This window comes from Delphinus delphis, chromosome 9, assembly GCF_949987515.2.
Source record: "Delphinus delphis chromosome 9, mDelDel1.2, whole genome shotgun sequence".
NCBI classification, from domain to species: Eukaryota; Metazoa; Chordata; class Mammalia; order Artiodactyla; family Delphinidae; genus Delphinus; species Delphinus delphis.
Genome location: NC_082691.1, coordinates 40912112 through 40932369, shown reverse-complemented (window position 1 = coordinate 40932369; position 20258 = coordinate 40912112). Strand labels below are relative to the sequence as shown.

The following is a 20258-nucleotide window of genomic DNA, read 5'->3' as shown; positions in this document are numbered from 1 at the left end:
CAGAGAAGCCTGAAAAAAATATGGCTAAGAGAAGTTTACTCCCCTAAAGTAACGAAAGTCATGTTATCCTAAAGCGATATCAGTTAATTTATGACCATCCGAGTGGGTCAGACTCTAATCAAATTGTAGAAACATTTCCAAAGTGATTATTCAATCAAATGACTAACATGGTTAATTAGGAGCCATAAACGTTGCTCTGAAGTTCATCAAAGTAATGACTTGCCCAGAAAAATTACTGCTAATTAAATTGCCTGCTGCTTTCATTTCTACCTTATCTAATAAAAAATCCAACCAATGAAGTTTGGCATTACATTTTAACTTTTGCTAAATGCTCAACTCAGATCCAAACTAGCTAAGTGGCGACTTCAAAGGGAAATGTTTTGTAGCAGGGAATGGAGGCATTTCATACGTATTCGTTTATGTTTATCCATGAAATAAAACTTACATAATTCAGTGACAATAATAAGCTGCAGTTTATCCTGTTCACAAACGTTAAGATGAGAGCATATTTACACTGTCTTAATATGCATCCATGATTATAATCTTAGGATCATTAGTCAGCAGTGATTACAAACGTTCACCTTGTCGTCTAAGAGACCTGGTTTTGAATCTCAGTTCTGATATTTTATGGGAGTATAACATTTTGTTAGTTTTTTAACACCTCTTAACTCTCAACCTCCACATCTGTAAAATGGGAATAACAGTGATTTCCTTCAAAGGGTTTTTGGAAGACCATATGGAGTAAGCCACGGGCAACATTCTGCCTACTTTCTGCTAACACTCAGGATTCAATATAAGGTACTTATTACTAACAGAATCTACTTTTAAGTGAACCTCACAAGTATTTAAACTGTGTGAATCACCGTACTTAGAACTAGAAATAATTACATATCAAAATTATTTTTGTAACTTAATTTGCTATTCTTAAATCATGTATCTATTGAGATGGTTGACATTGCTTATTCGTGTACTTATTCAGTAATATTCTTCATAAATCTATTAACCTATGATATTTAAAATATATTGATTTTAAATTCATTATAAATTTATAAGGTTTAAGTGAGAAGCTCCATTATATTTTCAAAATATTTGGAGGTACCTCTTTTGAGCTTCTTTTTACAGTATTACTCCCTGATATTTGATGCTAAATGGCTTTAGTCTAAAAAGTTTTAAATTCAATCTGTAAATTGAATTATGTATATTTAATTTAGGGTAAAGGATTGTTTTTTATTATTTGGAAACTTATGGATCAAAGAGCTCTTCAGCATGACCTTAGGATGGGGCCAAATCAGCTTGCAGAAACTAAACTGCCTATAATTTGTCACAGATGAGTTCATGGTGATGAAAGCTGATCTAATATGCTGCAAAAATTCAAAGCAGCAAAGCAGTGTTGTCATTTTAATGCGCTAGTCATAGTCACTGTGGCGGAAGTTAAGAAGAAGTAAACTAACACACTAAACTACCTGATTTGATTAGTCTTCACCTTTAGTAACGCAGTTAAAATTTCCTTTAAATTAAGATAAGCAAGTATGAAACTAAAAAGCTGTTTCTTGACTTGCATTTTAAAACTGTATTGGGAAACATAATACTGATTTGGGAAGCTTTACCAAAGGTCTGCCCACAAAGTGCAGTTTTGACGTTGCTAGGCACTTTTCTGATTTGCATATGTGTTGCCCCATAGTACAGGATGAAGTTTCTTCTTCAGGTCATGGTTTGCCTAAAGTTTCTAGGAGCTATAACAGGCCGGATCAGAGAGAAACTATTTGCCACAGTTGTATGAGACATCCCTATGATTTGTTGAAATTCTTTGTTATCAAATAGTGTACGAAGCTGAAAACACTTCAGATTGTAAACTCTAAATTAAAGGGGGAAAAAGCACCTTTCTTTCATTTGATGCTTCTAGTTAAATTCCTGGAGAAACAATCAGTGTGATAACTTAATTAAGCATTCAAATCTCTGAGAGTAAATGAGAAATCCCAGTAAAATAGAAATAAGTTTGATGTTGTATTTTAATGTGATTTTGCTTTCATGTGAGTGTACACTGCAGAGATGGATTGATTACACACTTAACTAACTCCTTGAGGAGGTGATGTAACAAGATCAAGTCCACCTAAACTTGTTTATGGTATAATGATGATGGCGGAAATTAAAACTCCAGGGCCAAAATGTGTGTGTCAACATACATCTGAAATTAACAGGTACTTGGTGAAAAATGTGCTTGTGTGTGTGTGTGTGTGTGTGTATTTCAATGTAAACACAGGAGTTTAAACAAGTTTTCAAAGACATTTATTTATCATCTAAACAAATACTGAGCTGTACCAAGAACTAATCGCATCAATCTCATTCAAGAAAGAAGAGCATTATGACAGATCTTGCCTAAGTTTTGTCTTTCTTAAACTTAAGTTTTTTGTTTCTTCTCATTTCCTGGCAAATTCAGTTTCATGTTTAAAATCCAAAGGTTTTCCAGAGTGCATAAATAAATGAGCTTCATAAAGATGTATTTAAATGCACAGGTCTTCACATACATACTAGTGTAACATCCTTTTACTCTGCATTTCTACTTGCCACATGAAGAGATTTCGTGTAACTAATCAAGAAAATATATTTTATAAAGTGTTCTAAAAAGGATGCTAACATGAGGATTTTTTTTACACCCATACAAGCTATTTATAGAACAAACCTGAAAGTAATTAACTCTAAAAAATAAGGCCCAGTATTAATATGTCTGAATTCAAGTGTGAAGGCTTTAAGTCAAGTTTTATAAGATCTATCTGTTGTCAGTCACAAAAGCTCTATATAAATATAACAACTTAGTCACTGAAACACGTAAAGAAGGCAGAAAAGTTGGAGGTGGCTGAAATCTTAAGAGAGTGATGCATTTGGTATTACTTCATTCACACTTAGATGGGAGCTTTGTCATTAGGATTTTTAGTAAACTGTGAATATAAATAATGTAAAATCTGCAGAGATATTTCTTTTGCCACAGATCAGATGTACTGAATCTACTGTTGACAGACTTTGAGGACAGAAAGAGAACTATGTCAGTCTTTGTATGCCTAGAATAGTGCTTGCAAAACCTTGAAAAAGAAAAAAAAAGTAACACAGTTATCTGGGTTCAGATGCTTTTAAAACTTAAAGGCTATATAACCTAAAACAACAGCATAGAATTTTACCTAAGAAACCACAAACTTCTCTTGTAAGCATCTGGGTTTTTTTTTTTTATTGCAGGGGACAGTATCCTACACAAATAACCACCACATTCAAAGAGGATTAGCTTACTATGATCTAGTTGGCTCACAGTTTTACAAGTTTTACAAGCCTGTGGAGGTTTCAGTAAGTTAGAGTTGAAAATAAAGTTGCAATGATAGGAAACACAATTGCACAAAATAAGCACAATTTTAACTTTGACTACTTATTAGATATTATTGCACTCTGACAATTAACGGAAGTTTAAAAATATATATGAGAAAAGATGCCATTAGTTGCCAAAGCAGGCCACAAAAAAAATGCTGAAGTGGGGGAATTTTTCATGATGAGCTTCAATACTGAATTGTTCCCTTTCTGGAACCTACACAATTTGAAACAAATACATCATGAATTGCTTTGTCCTCTCACTCATTTTTCCTTGGATCACCTCAATAGTCAGATGATTTAGTCTCCTTGCTTTAAACATGAATAACACTAGCAGTAAGTTCAGTACGACTGTTTCACTACGCCAGAAACAGCATAATTGTACACTGTCTTGCTGGCTATGCACAATATGATTGTTTTTTGTTTGTCTTGTTTTGTTTTTTTGCGGTACACGGGCCTCTCACTGTTGTGGCCTCTCCCGTTGCGGAAAACAGGCTCCGGACGCGCAGGCTCAGCGGCCATGGCTCACGGGCCTAGCCGCTCCGCGGCATGTGGGATCTTCCCGGACCGGGGCACGAACCCGTGTGCCCTGCATCGGCAGGCGGACTCTCAACCACTGCGCTACCAGGGAAGCCCAATATGATTGTTTTTTCTTTCTTTTTTTTTTTTTTTTTGCGGTATGCGGGCCTCTCACTGCCGTGGCCTCTCCCGCTGCGGAGCACAGGCTCCGGACGCGCAGGCTCAGCGGCCATGGCTCACGGGCCCAGCCGCTCCGCGGCATGTGGGATCCTCCCAGACCGGGGCACGAACCCGTGTCCCCTGCATCGGCAGGCGGACTCTCAACCACTGCGCCACCAGGGAAGCCCCAATATGATTGTTTTAACATCAGAATATCTCTCTTATTTTGTCCTATCCTTTAGCCCTGAAGTGTATTTATAAATATTATAATAGTGGCACCTCATTCAAGAACTAGCGACAGTCTGAGGAAATCTCTAGAAGTTAAGATAAAATCGTATCAACAGAAATCCTTATTCTAATTGCCTAGACCCCTAACACTATATTAGCAATTTTACAAACATAGTCATATTTAATCCTCACGAAAACACAAAAGGTATAGGAATTATTTCCCCCTTTCCATGAATGAGGAAACTGAGGACAAAAGAGGTAACAAAACATGCTCAAAATGACATTAGTAGTAAATAGGTAACAGGTCCAGGATTCAGTATAATGTTTCCAGTGTCATACCAAGTGGGTGGTTTTATTTTTTAATGCTAAGAATAACAAAAACATGTGGATGAAAACAGTGAACTGTGAGGGCCCACACACTGCAAAGAAGGGTTAGCAGAATGGAATGTTCAAAGATACTTTTCTAAACTTAAGAGAATAGTAAATAAATCATAATGATATATGCGTGTCATTCTTTCAGTTTTGCCTTGCTTTGTTTTTCACATGAGTTTTTGAATAGCTGTCTTTGTAAAATTTTCAAGACTGTATTAGAAGCAATTAAATAGAAAATTTACACACATGTACACCCATGATAAAAACCACAATCTATTTAATCTGAAAAAAATTCCTTGGAAAGATTTCAATTAGGTTATGCCTATGTTAGGTAAAAATATTTTATGAAATAAAAAGTCTCCCTTTAAACTATTACATAGTTAAGTCACTTAAGTATAGAGATCCTTTAAGTGTAAAATATTCTATAACGATATTCTAAACCTAAAAATATATACTCAGACATATACTTGTAAAAAATAAATATTTATCTTCCCTCTCTTGTTCACGTTTATGAAACACACACACAGAGGGAGAAATCCAAACGCGCATCCTTCAACTGTCTCATTTAATTGCAAATCTTAGTTGCACATATGAAAACAGTGGTATGTTCATCTCACCCACTCGCAATAAGCAGTTCTGGGCCTAAGCATCCTGGTTGTTTTCTTTAAAAAGAAACTAAAAATCCTACACTAAAAAAGTACACCCCCCCTCCCCATTCTAATTCCCTTTTTTCATGCTAGTTCAACTCACAAGCAGATTATCCCTCCCTTCCCCCTTTCCTGCCTGTAAAATCCCAGTTAGACAAACACTGTGTGGCTGAAATGACATATTTGAATGGAATTCAGACCCACCAGTTCCTGTTTATGTTTCTGATTTGAGAATGTTGCCTTCTCATTCACTATACATTAGGAACACTGCAAGGCCATAAATAGTGTCAGGTTACATGCAGGCAGGACCAATGAGCATTAATCATTACTTCCAGTCAACTGGCAAAAGCAGCAGCTGATGGAACACTATACCCTTCAGCTCTGTATAAATGGACATTCCAGAGAGTAAAGAGTGTGAGTGTGTGTGTGTGTGTGTGTGTGTGTGTGTGTGTGTGTGTGTGTCCTTTCAATCTCCATTTTATGAATGAAACTCCAGGCTCTATAGAGTCCATTCATGTAAGAGAAATGCTTACAGGGCTCCGCCCCTAGGGATCAATCAGTCATGGGTAAAACTGATATGATTGGTTTAAGACAGCCTTCAGCCTTCCATTACTGACTTAAAATACAGTCCCTGTCCATTTGACCTGTGTTAATGCATAAAGAGTAAATCCAGACCATAGTCTCAATTCTCAAATCAAATCACTAGCCAATGCCACTTACTGTAACTGTAGATTTAGAGCATACTGAAGTATTTCTTAGAAAAACTGATATAGTGGACCAAAGTACTGTTTGGGGAGATTTGCTATTTTAACCCAGAACTGAATGAGGAAAACTCATATGAGATCTGCTAAGCAATAAAAAGCAAAGTCAAACTGTGAGCTCTATTATAATAACAAAATCAATTAGGAAGGCATCACCGTCACTTTTCATAATTTAAGCACCTAAATATCAGAGATTAAGTGATCTACTAGTCCACAAATCACACACTGAGAAAAAGAAAATTATATTTGGATTCTAGAGAAACAGGTAAGATGTTAATTTTTTCTGAAGGGTCAATAGCTCATTCCTTTAAATTCCCGAGTGATTCTCCACTTGAAATTTTTGAAGCAATGGTTTCAAAGTTAGGAGGGAAAAAAATCAGCTGCCATGTTTGAGGAGAAAATGTGGCCATAAGCAAATGATGCTTAGTAATGGAGTAGGGCCAAGGCTTGGCCTTTGGGAGTGTTAAATAGCAGGTACAAAAAGCCAAAGTTCATGGAACCATAATCATCACTGCGCTGGAAATTACTAAAGATGGTAATGCTTAAAAATATCCAGAGTTTTTAGGAGGGAAGAAAGCTATTTATGAGCAATTATGGGAATGATTTGTAAAGAGTCAGTCCAATACCAAACACTGTTAAAACATATAATGGGTTTTATCAGCCATCTGTAACTTGGTCCTTGACTCCAGAGGGAAGAAAATACTTTTCTCTTCCAGTGACCTGAAGCCACATTGGGAAATGGTTGCAGTCAACAATCCCTGAATATATCTCTAACTGATTTCTCATAGGATCTTTGCTATGCCTACAGAAGAAGGAATGAGGAGAAACATGAAAAATACATGGTCTTTGGTTTTAAATGTGTGCAAGATTTTCTACTATGGCGTTATAATTTAATATTTATCTTCCAATTTCTAATATCTGGCTAATAAAATGATAGCGAATAAATCAAGTTACTACCATATTTAACTTTAAACTAAAATAAAACTAAAATTAAAATACTTGACACAGCCAGGAGGGGAGATGATAAGGAATCCTATAATCTATCATCCAGAGAAAACATGGAACAGAGAAAGACCACTGAAGAGTCAACGTACATTCAGTTATTAATTCTTAAATAACATTCTCTGTTTTTGGCTTTAAAAAATTTCAGTATTCTTTTAGGAATTAGTTTTTAAGGTGGTTCAAAGATACGTAAGTAAAAGTGATGAAGTAAAGCTTAATATTTCTAAATGTTTTTATTTCATATTTTTAAAAATTAAAGTTATAATTATCAATCACGGGGCCTTCCATTTCAGAAATGAAGAAGCTAGTTTATGGCAAGCCTGGAAGTTCAAAATAAATAGCAGTAGCCTTTACTTCTCTTCTCTCTGTTCCATCCAACTTTAATGAGCATTTTTCAACAGTTTCCTTTTGTCATCACTGCATTCCTTGTATTTCTTGAACAATATTTCTGGTTGTTTACTTATGTATAACTCAATTGTTCAGAAGACATATAAGAACATTTATTATAAAATATATGAGGTTAGTTTCCCTAAAATATATATCCCTCTTAAAAAGTAAATAATAAGAAATCATTAAAAAATAATATATCCTGATGACAGAATTTCTGAGCCATTACTACAGGAGTAGTAGTAACAATCATAGTAGTAACAGTTTAGAAATAAGCTACTGAGTACGTCTTGCCTTCTGAATTTTGGTGTTTTTTGGGTTTTGTTTTTTTGTAATTTTGTGCAAGTTGAGCCAGTTGATTGAGGCCCTGACAAATCATCTCCAAACACATAAAGCACTATTTACTCATATTTCCATGTGGCTGCAGAAAAGAAGTATGTTTTTCTTGCTCTATTATCTACTGATTTCATCCTATAACTTTAACCTTCAAACCATAGTCTAAATTCTGCAAGGGGAATCCCAAGCAATGCTCACTAAGAGCAGCATTAGGAATTACTTCACTATCTTCTCTGCTATCTAAGATAAGTACCCATCAACACAGCAAAACACAGAATAACATTGACAACATAAAAATCTTCTCTCGCCACTTGAGAAACGCAAAACTATTTAACTCTTACGACTACATTGCCAGCTTGGCCCTATGTGAGTACCAGATATATTTGTCAGCTCTCACAGATGAAAGTTAAACGTATTCCTAGTTTTAACATACTTAACATGAGCTAAGTATTGTGCACCTATTTTATCATTTCTCTGCCTACATATTATTTTTCTACATGCTAAGTACAGATAATTACTCTCCAAATTTGAAGGTTTGTCTATTGGCCTTCATCAAAGTCCTAAGGTGATGAAGTATATGGAAACTTGGAAAGGGTTGCTAGGATTTAAAAATGAAAGATAGAAAAGGCCCGTCTTATTTTTCCAAATGTAAGCTTTCCTTATATGTTCTTTTGTTTGTTTTGTTTTTTAACTTTTTGGCCATGCCACACAGTATGTGGGATCTTAGTTCCCCAACCAGGGATCGAACCCTCGCCCTCTGCAGTGGAAGTGTGGAGTTCCAACCACTGGACGGCCAGGGAAGTCCCGTATCTCTTTTAGATACCGCAGTCCTTCATAAGCTTTCTGCTGAAAAATAGATTCAGCTGACAAAAGTTTGAAAATGACTCTTATAGTTAAATTTTAAGCCATCAAACTATCAAGTGTTTTAACAAAGAGTGAAGTCCAATAAGAAAGAAGGCTCAGACAAACTCAAAGTTTATATAATCAATCAAAGAATTTTCGAGCTGGCTAGGCCATCGATTTGATACTTTTCCTTCTAATAATTGTTCAGCCTTTTCCAGAAGAACTATTAGGGAAAGTTACTTCTCTGACAATCTCAATGTTTGATAATGTTTATGGTGTATTTTTAAAAAGGAAATAGAACACATTTTAAACTGAAATATCATTTGAAGTTTTATATTTTCCTACCTTACAACAGTGAGCACCTAACAGAATAAAATCTGGGGACTGTCTAATGTGAAATAAATACCCCCACATTAGGAAAAGCACACCTTAAGTTTTACTGCAAATGCTTTCTTTGCCCTGGGTCACATAGAGCTTTTAAAAGACATAGGCAGGGCTTCCCTGGTGGCACAGCGGTTGAGAGTCCGCCTGCCGATGCAGGGGATGCGGGCTCGTGCCCCGGTTCAGGAAGATCCCACGTGCCGCGGAGCGGCTGGGTCTGTGAGCCATGGCCGCTGAGCCTGTGCGTCCAGAGCCTGTGCTCCGCAGTGGGAGGGGCCACAACAGTGAGAGGCCCGCGTACCGAAAAGACACAGGCAAAAACTCATTCTAAGAATTAGAGAAAAGGGTAAATAATATATCTAACAAATTGTAGATTAAAGTACTTTATTTTGGACAATTATATAGAAAGATAGGCTGTGGACTGTGCACTAAACTAAGAATAAGAAAACCTTGGTTCTGGTTTTGGCTGTTTCACAAAACACCTTTGTAACTGATGGTAAGTTAACTTGAATAAGCCTCGGACATTTTATCTGTATAATAGGGCGTAAAGAAGGAATGTGAATTAGGTGATACCCCAGAGCTTTCATGAGTTTAAAGGTTTATGATTCTATGAAACAGCTATTTGTGTCAATTTCCCAATTGAAAATAATGCTAACATTTACTACCACATAAATGCGACATGCCTCCAAACTGAAAGAAGGCCTCATCAGTACCAGGACTGATGGCCCTAAAAAACACAATTAAAAAATACAGAAACTTTTTCTTCAGAAAACATGACGTCAGCTTTCTCCCTTACCCTCTACAACTGCTTCCTCCTCTCCCGAAGCTCCAAGCACACGCTTTCCCCCTTTTTCTTATTTCAGAAACCTTATTCTGTCCCTGAAAGTTCTCTTTCCCCTCTTCCTTCCCAGCTCCTAGCTTAAACTGCTCCACCACAGGGCTGGGAAGTATCTTTTAAACTAATTAAAGTAATAGAATAGGCGCTGAGTGTTAAAAACACCTTATTAATGTATCATCCCCTCCAATCAACTCCTAGGTTAAGATTTTTAAGACACCCCAAAATGCAAAGGAACGTAATAGCATTAAATGATGGTACTGCAAGAACAGTGCAGGGATGAACCTGAAACCCACCAAGTAGCATATTCATTCTCCTCCCTCTCTAAGGCAGTCCTGGAAACAAACGAATAGAAAGTCAGGTTTGCAATGAATGAGACTGTGTCATCTTTAACTTAGCATTCTTTTCACTTATAGGACTGATGTGATTAATTTGGACACTTTTTTTCTTCAATTCTAAATTGGTTGATACTTTAAAATATAATACGTACTCTGTCTGAATAGGAAAGCAGTACGTAAGCACTGTTGAAAGACAAAGCACTTTACAGATAAAATAAATATTGCCTATAATAGCACCACGCATATATAACCACAGTATTTATGTCCTGAGTCTTATTTTGCATAAGTCGGGCTTTACACTTATAATTCTTTTTACTCAATAGTCTCATTTCACTAAATATTTTTTAAAACCTGACTTCTAATGGCTGCAAAGTATTTCTGTTATTGGCAGCCATAACTTACATTACCATTCAATTACTCTGTAATATTCCTCCCCCCCCCCAAACATTCATCCTGCATCTCCCCTTCCTTAAGATAATTTTCTGAGAGTGAAAATACCTACTAATAAAAGCACATGAACATCGTGTGCTGATATTTTCTTGAGTCAAACTTTAGTTTCATGTGCCCACCACCCTCCTAAAAATACTACCCGAAGCTATCCAAAACAAAAACAAACAAAAGACGAACACATACAATTCTAATAAAATATGTTGCTGTGAGTATCTAAAATATTTACCTCATTGGGCATTTTGAATCTGCAAAACCTCATATGCAAGCATAATGGGAAAATAACCACGATTTTATGAAAATGGAGCATTGCATCCACATGAAGTGCACAATGCTTATTCAACGCTTTTTACATAGTCACTTGGCCATAGGAGCAAAAGAGAGGAAGCAGGTTGGATTCAAGACAAAGCAACCAACCAACAAAAAACCTGTGTCCTGCTTTATGCAGCACTATTAGGCTAAAGAAGCAGAGGAGGAAAACAACAATAATAGATGCAATTGGACTGCTGAGAACTTAATATCATATAATCATGATCACACTGTACTGGTTCACCAAATTGGCCCTAAATATCAATTTTTTTTATCTCCTCGGTGTCTTCTGATCCAAGATTTGTCCCTTTTCCTGAATAAAATTTCTATTCTACTAACATAATATTTTGCAATTTTTTAGCTTAAATACTCAGCAGTTGAAATTGCATTCCTGTAATTATAATTATAACTAATAGACCTTCCCTTTCCCATATCATAATTAATGTCAGGCTTTATTAGAGCATAATCATGCTACCTTTTCACTTACAAAGCGTCTTTTATTTTCACAACATTTATGCTATATTGAATTAAGCAATAACGAGTTCTAGAGGCCTTCTTAAAGGACAAGCTTTGGATCACAGATGCTGAGTAAATGGACTATGAAACGTTTTTGCATTGTCTTTAAATCACATTAAGTATTTTCTAATGTGCTACTTGTTCAACATCAATAAGTGAACAAAGAACTTAATGATTCAGTGATAAATACATTAGATTTCCTAAAAAGGTTATTTAATATTCTGTCAGCAAGGATGAAAGAACTAATGACAACAAAACAAAACATCTGGAGATCGTACTTGTTGACGGCAATGTATGACGTATACAGATGCGTCAACTTAATTGCAGCAATTTGGTGGCCAGTAAAACATATTTTGAAACACACAGGTTAATTTTTCATCTGCCCTGGTTACACAGTAACTACAGTTCTTTGGACCACATCCATCCAGAAGACACAACTTTACTATTTAACTATTCAAGCGAAACTGAAGTGTATCTTATTGGCAATATTGAAATTAGAATTCAAAGGTGTTGTCCAACTTTAGCAATCGGAAATATAATTTACAGGAGAGACAGTAACATAAATTAACAGCTTCTCAAATATTAAACAAATATTCCACAAGTCATTTGCAAGCTTTATGGCAACTTACAAAAGAGATGCCCTATGTACCTTTAAAACAGGATACTGGACTGTTATAGACTGAATGATCGTGTCCCCCATAATTCATTGTGAAGCCCTAATGCCAAAAGTGGTGGTATTTGGAGGGGGGGCGGGGGCTTTGAGAGGTAATTAGAATAAGACTAGGTCATGAGGGTAGGGCCCCCATGGTGGAATTAGTGTCCTTATAAAAGAAGAGGAAGAGAGACCAGAGCCCTCTCTCTGCCTCATGAGGACACAGTGAGTAAGTAGCCATCTGCAAAGCCAGGAAAAGAGGCCTCACCAGGAAATGAATCTTCTGGAACCTTGATCTTGGACTTCCCAGCCTGCAGAACTGTGGAAGTTAAATGTCTGTTACTTCAGCTTTCCCACTGATGATGGTATTTTATTATAGCAGATTGAGCTAAGGAATGGACTATCCTTCTTTAGGTTAGAAGTGACTGAATCTGTGCTTTTGCGGGTCAGACCGTAGCTGACTCGAATTCATATTATATATGGTCCACAAATAATGCAATTAAACCTCACAGCCCGAGTTCCTATTTTTTTGCCCTCAATGTATTATTTAAATATTTTTCTTGTTTGCTTCACATCTTCTCAGGAAAAGTTACACGTCTTCAACATCATGTTATATATAATTTTATATACAATATAGATATAAGGAGAATATATACGTGTGTGTGTATATGTATATATATATATATGTATGGAAAACCACAGAATCAAGAAAATGATTTCAATGATAATCTTTCTGAGATTATACCTATAAAAACATTCTAAAAAACACAAGAATTTTCTAAAAATGCTATGCCCTACAAGTCCTTTTGAACCAATTATTTGGGCTATTTTAACTGATTTCCATGTAAAGTTTCTTGAAATCATGATGAATTCAAAAAACTGTGCAGCAAATTAAAATGTGGTTTGGAGAGTAAGAATAACATCAGTTAACAGGACTAGAAACTTGCAGAGAAAAATGAATCGTGTCTATAATAAAGCCCATTGTAGTGCAGAGTTCTTAATTATGCCCGTAAATCATGGACAAACATAAAAGGTTCTAAAGTGTAAACACTATGGTACATTCTAGGACCCTCTCCAAATTACAGGGCCTGGGACAAGCATTCAAGTACAGTCCCTCACACCATATGTTTAAATTTTTAAACTATAAACCAGCCAAACAAAACGATAAATAAATATGTTCTCTCCTCCTATTCCTTGAAACTATAAAAACATAACAACTTGGAAGGCCAGGCCAAACCTAGAATTTGGGGAAATCTCTAGGATTAGTGCTGAAAGAGGATGGTATGCAGCCAGTTTTCAGTCTTCAGATCCCGGCCCCTCCACACCCCCTTCCTGCCTCTCTCCCTATTCCTCAACCCCACCTTGTTCCACACCACGGGGGCCTCACACACCAAACATATGGGCACAACCAAGCTTCATCCTCATCCTCCCACAAGCAGCTGTCCCTTGGCCACCTCCTTGGACCTAGACAGGAACAGTGTGCTCTGCCTTCAGAAAACTAGGCCTGGGATAAACTTGCTCAGGCCCTGGAAGTGGACTCAAGGTTGGCTGGGCAGGGAATTCATGGGCCCTGGGTAACTGGTATACCTTCCAGAAGTAGAGGTATAGCCTCTCAGTGGGCAACTCCCCTTAGTCCTTTTCAACTTCTTGGCCAATGAGGAAGGGTGGCCAGAGGGAGACTCTCAGTGGTAGGGCTCCTTCTTGCTGAGCTTTAAGACCAGTTTATAATAAAACAGGTAACTTTATGCAAGTTGGAAACTGAAGACCAGCAGACAATTTTCTTTCCTCAAGTAGAACCGACAGAAAAACTCAGCAGAGTTATGCCTAGAGAAGCAATAGTTCCTTCACAAAGAACACCCACAACTTTGCATCCAGATGAAAGGAAGTCACATTGTTTTCCAATATTTTTAAGTCCACAACCATCTATTGACCGTGCTTACAATAACGTTAGTAATATTTTGCCTGGTGCCCTTCTTAGAAGCATTAGCTTTTATTTCATACTTTTTCCCCAAATTCCTGAGATTTCTGAAAGGCAGGTGTCCTGATTTTGAGATTATAACAAAAGAAATGAGCACAGAATAGTTAAGTAATTTTTCTGAGTTCTTAAGGTCAAATATTGGCAAAGTTGGTGGTAACATTAACAATAGACATAAGTGCTTTTTACTTTCGGGAAACCCCAATTCTCCATCTTGACGTACTACTTAGTGAGATCTTTCAGGCTCAGTGAGACTAGAGCTAAGCCTATTATTGATATTTTTGCTATCCCTCTCCCAATATGGAAGAATCCTTACTTCCGGACCCTTGGAATCTTGCCACAAAAATAAAGAAACAAACAAACAAACAGTTATAAGCAATAAGTTACTCAGTACAGAAGAATATTGCTTTCTGTTAATATTGTTATTAAACAGTGCAGCAGGAGCAAATGGAAAGAAAGCCCAGAATCAAGAAAAGAAGGATCACGTTACTCTCTTGGGCTGAGAGTGCGCATAATTTTACAAATTGTACTCTTCTTTGGACAGGTTTCATTTCTAGACACTATTTCATCCATTGGCTCATGCCAAACTGGTTTGACAGTCCAACCCTTCACATAAAGAGAAAGATTCAAAGAAGGAATAAATCAGAAAGATTTCACCAAAAAATGGTCAGGAGCCACCCCATCTGTGGCCAACACTAATGAAACTGACAAGCAAGTGAAAAGATTTATCTTAAACATAACTTAAAGCACAGGCCTACCTGAATCATATGCAAAATCTCTGGGCTCCTGTTTGATCATCAGAGGAGGGGGGAAGCTTTGGCTGGCCGCACCACCAACCATGGTGTTGTGTTCATACACTGGGTCGTGGTACTCCTGCTTAAAGCCTTGAGGTGGGAAGGGAATGTTTGGCTCAGACATCTGCCGTTGGTACATGGGACGTCCTTCCCTTGGCATTGTCGGCAAAGGAGGAAAGGAATTACAGGGTTCAGAAAGTTGGCGGCGAAATCTGGGAAATAAGAGAGCATGTTTCAAATAAAATAGTAACAAGGAATACCCTTTAAAAATACTGGCACGATTTTTAACTTCTAGCTAATGAACATGACACCAGCTGACCCGAAGTGTAAATCTTTACCAAAGACTAGACACTTCCTGGGTCAGTAGCACTGTGATTTCTAATCATAATACACCTTGTGCTCCCCTTCTAATTAGTTCCATTCAGCACTATTTCAGTACCTGACAAAAAGTTAAAGATGTGCTTCGGGGAAGGCTAGGAGAGCATTGTAGCGTTTGCAAGAAATAACACACGCTAACAGTTAAAATGCCCAACTAGAAATCAACTGGATCATTTACCAGATTTCCTTATTAAGAGGGTCTCAAATTAATTATAGACAAGAAAAACAAAACAAAACAAAACAGGGGAACCAGAAAGAATCTGATTTCAAACTGCAGCCTCCAGCTTTTAATTCTGTTATCAAACTAACCAACCAACAAACAAAATCAACCACATAAAAACCTCCTTATTGGTTTTCCTTCCCTTACCATCAGTTATCAAGGGAGCGAGAAGGGAATGACTTTCTTCTCAAATGTGCAGGACTCTTACATCTTCAACAATGTCCTAAATAACACTGTATTCTAGTGAGAAATTAAACTGGGAAATATTACAGAGACTGAAATCCAAGCTAGTTGTAAAAGACTACTTCTTTACTGTCAAACAGCAACACAGAACTCACTGGCTTCCAAGATTTTCAAACAAAATATCAGGTTGATAAAAATAAGCATAAAATATTACAGCAGACCTCCAATGATGGAAGGAACATGCATGCGTCACATAGCTTTGGGACAGGTCGTGCTGTTAGGTCATGGGGAAGTTCTGAGGCCTTGGCAGAAGGCTGAGAGTGAGTCTCTACGCTCCTTCCTTCTTGGTTATCCTGTGTACTGATTGGCTAATCACTTCATCAGTTCAGTTCTGTGTTTCTCATCCTAATATCACTGACCCACCGCAAAGATGTGGATTAATTAAAGATTTAACAGCTCTAAACATGCCCAGGAGTGCTTAAAAATAACCTATCCAACATTTCTATGAGCAAATGTAAGCCTATTAACTCCCCTGCACCCGCCCCCAAAAGCATTCCTCAGACTTTAATTTGGAAAGTTAACATTTAATTTTGGTAACGTTAAATGAAAACAAGGTAAAAGCGAAAGAATGGCAAGGCAATTGCTTTAGCATTTCTAAGAACACTCCACCCTGTGATTTAACTCTAGCCTCTCTGGCTGCCATGGAAAGCACTGAAATTCCACCTACACCTGCAGAAAATAAACTCAGAAACTCAGATATAGCAAAATAGGCCGACTGCACTGCATTCACTTCCCTTCGCTTGCTTATTTCATTAGCCAAAAAAAGAAACAAATTATCATTAAGAACTGTCAAGGAATGAATAAGAAAATTGTAAGTTGAAGTTAAAAAAAGAAACCAGCTCACTTGGGAAGCCTTCAAAGGAAGATAATAACACTTCTACTAAAAGCTTTGTTGAAAAATCAAGCCATTTGTTTTCACAAGTCAACATGATTCCAGTTGGTACTCACTGAGGACCAGGAATATATCAAACACACGTGCTTCCTAAGAAACTACAAGTTTGTGGTATCATTCTTATGACCCACTGTAAAGAGAAAGCGACTCCAGAAGCTTTCTGGAGGGAGTTCATGGGTAAGGAGGGCGTGCTGATGAGCTCCTGGGTAAAGAAAAACAGTGCCTAAGTGGTGGGAAACATTGAGAAAAAGAGACAGGGCTCCTGCACAGTGGGTTCAGGAAAAAGTGCCAAAGGGCTGGCCCAAGGAGCAGAATGAGGCTGAGGAAAGGAAGCGGGGTGCAGCCCAGTTGGCCATGAAGCATTCCCAGAGTGAGGTGGGGTGCCTCGGCTGGATGGGGCTATTTGGGGGAAAGGATCTGTTCCCAGAGCAAATTTGCCAATTATAACTGAGGGACTGTCATTTGTTGGCTAGAGCTCTCCAAGAAATCCTCCTCAGAAGCATACGGCTTCAGAGATTTTCCTGGGATCGGCCAGCTGGTGCTGTCCTCAACACTCAGTGGGGGGCAGTGGGAAAAGACCCTGAGCTTCCCTCTTCTAGTTCCGGGCCGGCTGTTCTCAGTCTCAAATATTTGAGTTCAAGTAGAGAAACTAAAATGGGTTTGGCTACAGCATTTCAAGTTAGGTCACCTAAAAACAGCCATACTGCTTGTTCAGCAGTCACCTCCCATAAGAAAGAACTATTCTGCACAGAGCACCGACTATGCAATCTCTAATTCTGGCCCTCATTTGAGGTGTGAGACGCGCTATCAAGAACTCTGGGAAGTCACCAGAAGTAGACAAAACAAAACTTGCTTTTCTTTGGTTGTCCTCTTTTTCCCTTTCAGCCCTGCACAATGTGCATCTGTTTAATGGCCCACCCGGCAATAAGATGTCTTTCATCTGTATTTACAAAACTGTTTACACAGATGCACATACCATTACACTCGGACAGAGTCTCAAGTCCACAGGGTGAGAAGGGAAAGATAATGGGAAGCATTTCATAACTAAAGCACAAGAGGACTCAGGGATGGAAACCAAGGTAGGAAAGTTATGACTTGGTCTCCCATTGGAAAGAATGCTTTCATCTTACCTTCATATCAAAAGAGTTACTGAACTTGAGATTGAGTCCCATTAAATAACCTATAAAAAGCAGATCTGAGTATTCTCTTATTTTCCGAAAGTTGCCAGTGGCACATCTTCTGGTTTCCTCTGCTGATCTGGGAGATTCCTCTGACTGAGCTATTTTTATAATGGTGTGTCAGAGCCAATTTGCACGGGCTTATTGTTAAATTTTCAGGAATTATGGGAGCCAACTCTTAAACACAGCCATTGTTAAGAATTAAATTATGTAAGTTTAAAATTATTAAAAAATTATATTTAAAACAAAGGCAGAAAACACTCAAAACTCATCACTTCCTAATTCTTTTACTACATTTTACTACTAATTATACTAATTATGCGCTGGAGGTTATGTCTATTGTATCTGTTTGGCAGAAATACTGTTTCATGGCATGTTACTACACATCTCTTTGCAATTCCACATTCAGGGTTGTCGCAGTGATACCCTGGAGTCTGCCATCGGGGCAATATTTACATCACAGACGCATCAAATGCTATAGATCAAGGTCCTTGGGTTTACTCCCATAGAGCCTGTTGTTAACCATTTACCAGCACACCACTCACTCTATATAAGTACAAGGTAGAAGGGGAAGAAAGGATGCTATACATAATTGACTTGTGTTTTAAGTTGTATTATTAAGGCCTCTAAAGGTCCTCCAATATTTTATTTCAATATGAATTTTTTCATCTCTAGGAGTCAAGAATTACCCACCATAACATTCTCTTTAGCTCTATGTTGTGTCTTGCATTATTCCTTTCTAAGTAATACTAATTGAGTCTCTACCTCTTTATATTCTCAGCGTTCAGGGTCATGCCTCTACTGACATTAAATATTCATTACTTGGAAAGGAGGAAAGATAGTTCTATCAAATAAGTTTTCTTCTGCAAAACTATGTACAGCTAAACCACTCATCTAAGGTAAAGAACCTCATTCTGTAAGCCACCTACTAAAATTAGTCTCCTAACTTTATAGAAAAAGTACACACATATGCTCATAAAAATGGGATGATCTGATTTAAAGTTTAAGTGAAGCAATTTAATTCAAGCAAAGTGAAAGGGAAATGTTCAAATGTCAGTATATAGATTAATTTTCCATTTTAGCAACCAATTTAAATGTTTATAAAGGAATGTTTATAAATGACCTTCTCCATAAATTATTTATAGCTAAAGATAGATAGAGCAAGCTCTTCCTAAAAATATTTTGCACAGATGTGCAAAATTAATACACTCCCCTTGAATTTACTATAGGTCTTAGGAATTGGTAGTAATAGGACTTTCTTCCAAGAATGCTAAAAACAGTTGTTTTTTTGGTTTGTTTTTTGTTTTTTTAAATGGTACTTGCAGTTACCAGGGGGTAAGGGTGGGAGAAGGGATAAATTGGGAGATTGGGATTAACACATACACACTACTACATATAAAATAAGTAACTGATAAGGACCTACTGTATAACACAGGGAACTCTACCCAGTACTCTGTAATGGCCTATATAGGAAAAGAATCTAAAAAAACAGTGGATATATGTATGTGTATAACTTAACCACTTTGCTGTACAGCAGAAACTAACACAACATTGTAAATCAACTATACTCTAACCAAAAATTTTTTTAAAATGGTACTTGCAGTTACCTGTGGTCCATGGGGTAGCTACTGTCTTGAATGGGCTGCGACGGAGGGAGGTGAGCTGGGAAGGCGCGGTCAGGTTTCGAAGTATGAGCTGAGTTGGGAGACGCATGGTGCAGGGGGGACACTGGGGTGCTGGATGGTGTTGGGGGGTTGGAGGGCCTCATTCCCACTTGTGGCTTCTGATCATAGGCACTACCCAAGGAATGAAAGAAAAGAGAACATGTGCTTCTTGGGAGCAATTAAAACTTTTTTTTTCCCCCAACCCAAGGGTAGAAAAAATATTTTAGGCTTAAGTCTTAAGGAAGTTGGAATTGCATGTTGTTTGGTTTCCGCAGCTCTAGAACACATAATCTTTGAAACTGTCACACACTTAAAAAGAAAATGGGATAATGAATGTATAACTTTGTAAGAGCATAAATACACAACATCTATTTTTAATATATATACAAACAACACAGTATAAGGAACATCTCTGTCAATGAAAGCAGTGGCATATTATTTCCATCTATTCTTGATATGTCTCCTTAAGCAAGTTTCATAGATCTTTTCTAGATCATTAAATATTTCTGATATTATAATCCTTCTATGTTACATAAGATTTTAGAATAAGAACTCACGTCAGTTTAACGAGATGCGGATCATACCTGGCTCATCTTTATTTGTGGTAGAACTCTAAGAAGAACATACTTTTGCCTTATTGTCATTTTTTTAATGTAAAATAAATGACGCCTGGCATTAATTTCCTCACATAGGATAATAAAGGTTTATGAGGCAAATTAATAAAGATTTATGTCTCTGATCTCTTTAAACTTTCTTGGAGTATAAGAATAGGTACAAAATAATGTTCTTAAGAGCAAAATCCTGTTATCATTGTCTAACTTCTGAACACAG

At 37.3% G+C, this 20258-nt stretch overlaps 1 protein-coding gene across 6 annotated transcripts in view; it reads right to left on the bottom strand.

Annotated features, from left to right (window-relative positions):
- The window catches only part of ETV1 (ETS variant transcription factor 1), a 101288-nt gene that overhangs the window by 19480 nt on the left and 61550 nt on the right, over positions 1 to 20258 (bottom strand). For all 6 annotated transcript variants that reach the window (XM_060020436.1, XM_060020433.1, XM_060020432.1 and 3 more), the window contains 2 exons: positions 19371 to 19559; positions 14817 to 15064 (listed from right to left, as the gene is read on the bottom strand). In XM_060020436.1, the coding sequence (XP_059876419.1) occupies positions 14817 to 15064; positions 19371 to 19559 (437 nt within the window). The remainder of the gene's footprint in view (positions 1 to 14816; positions 15065 to 19370; positions 19560 to 20258) is intronic.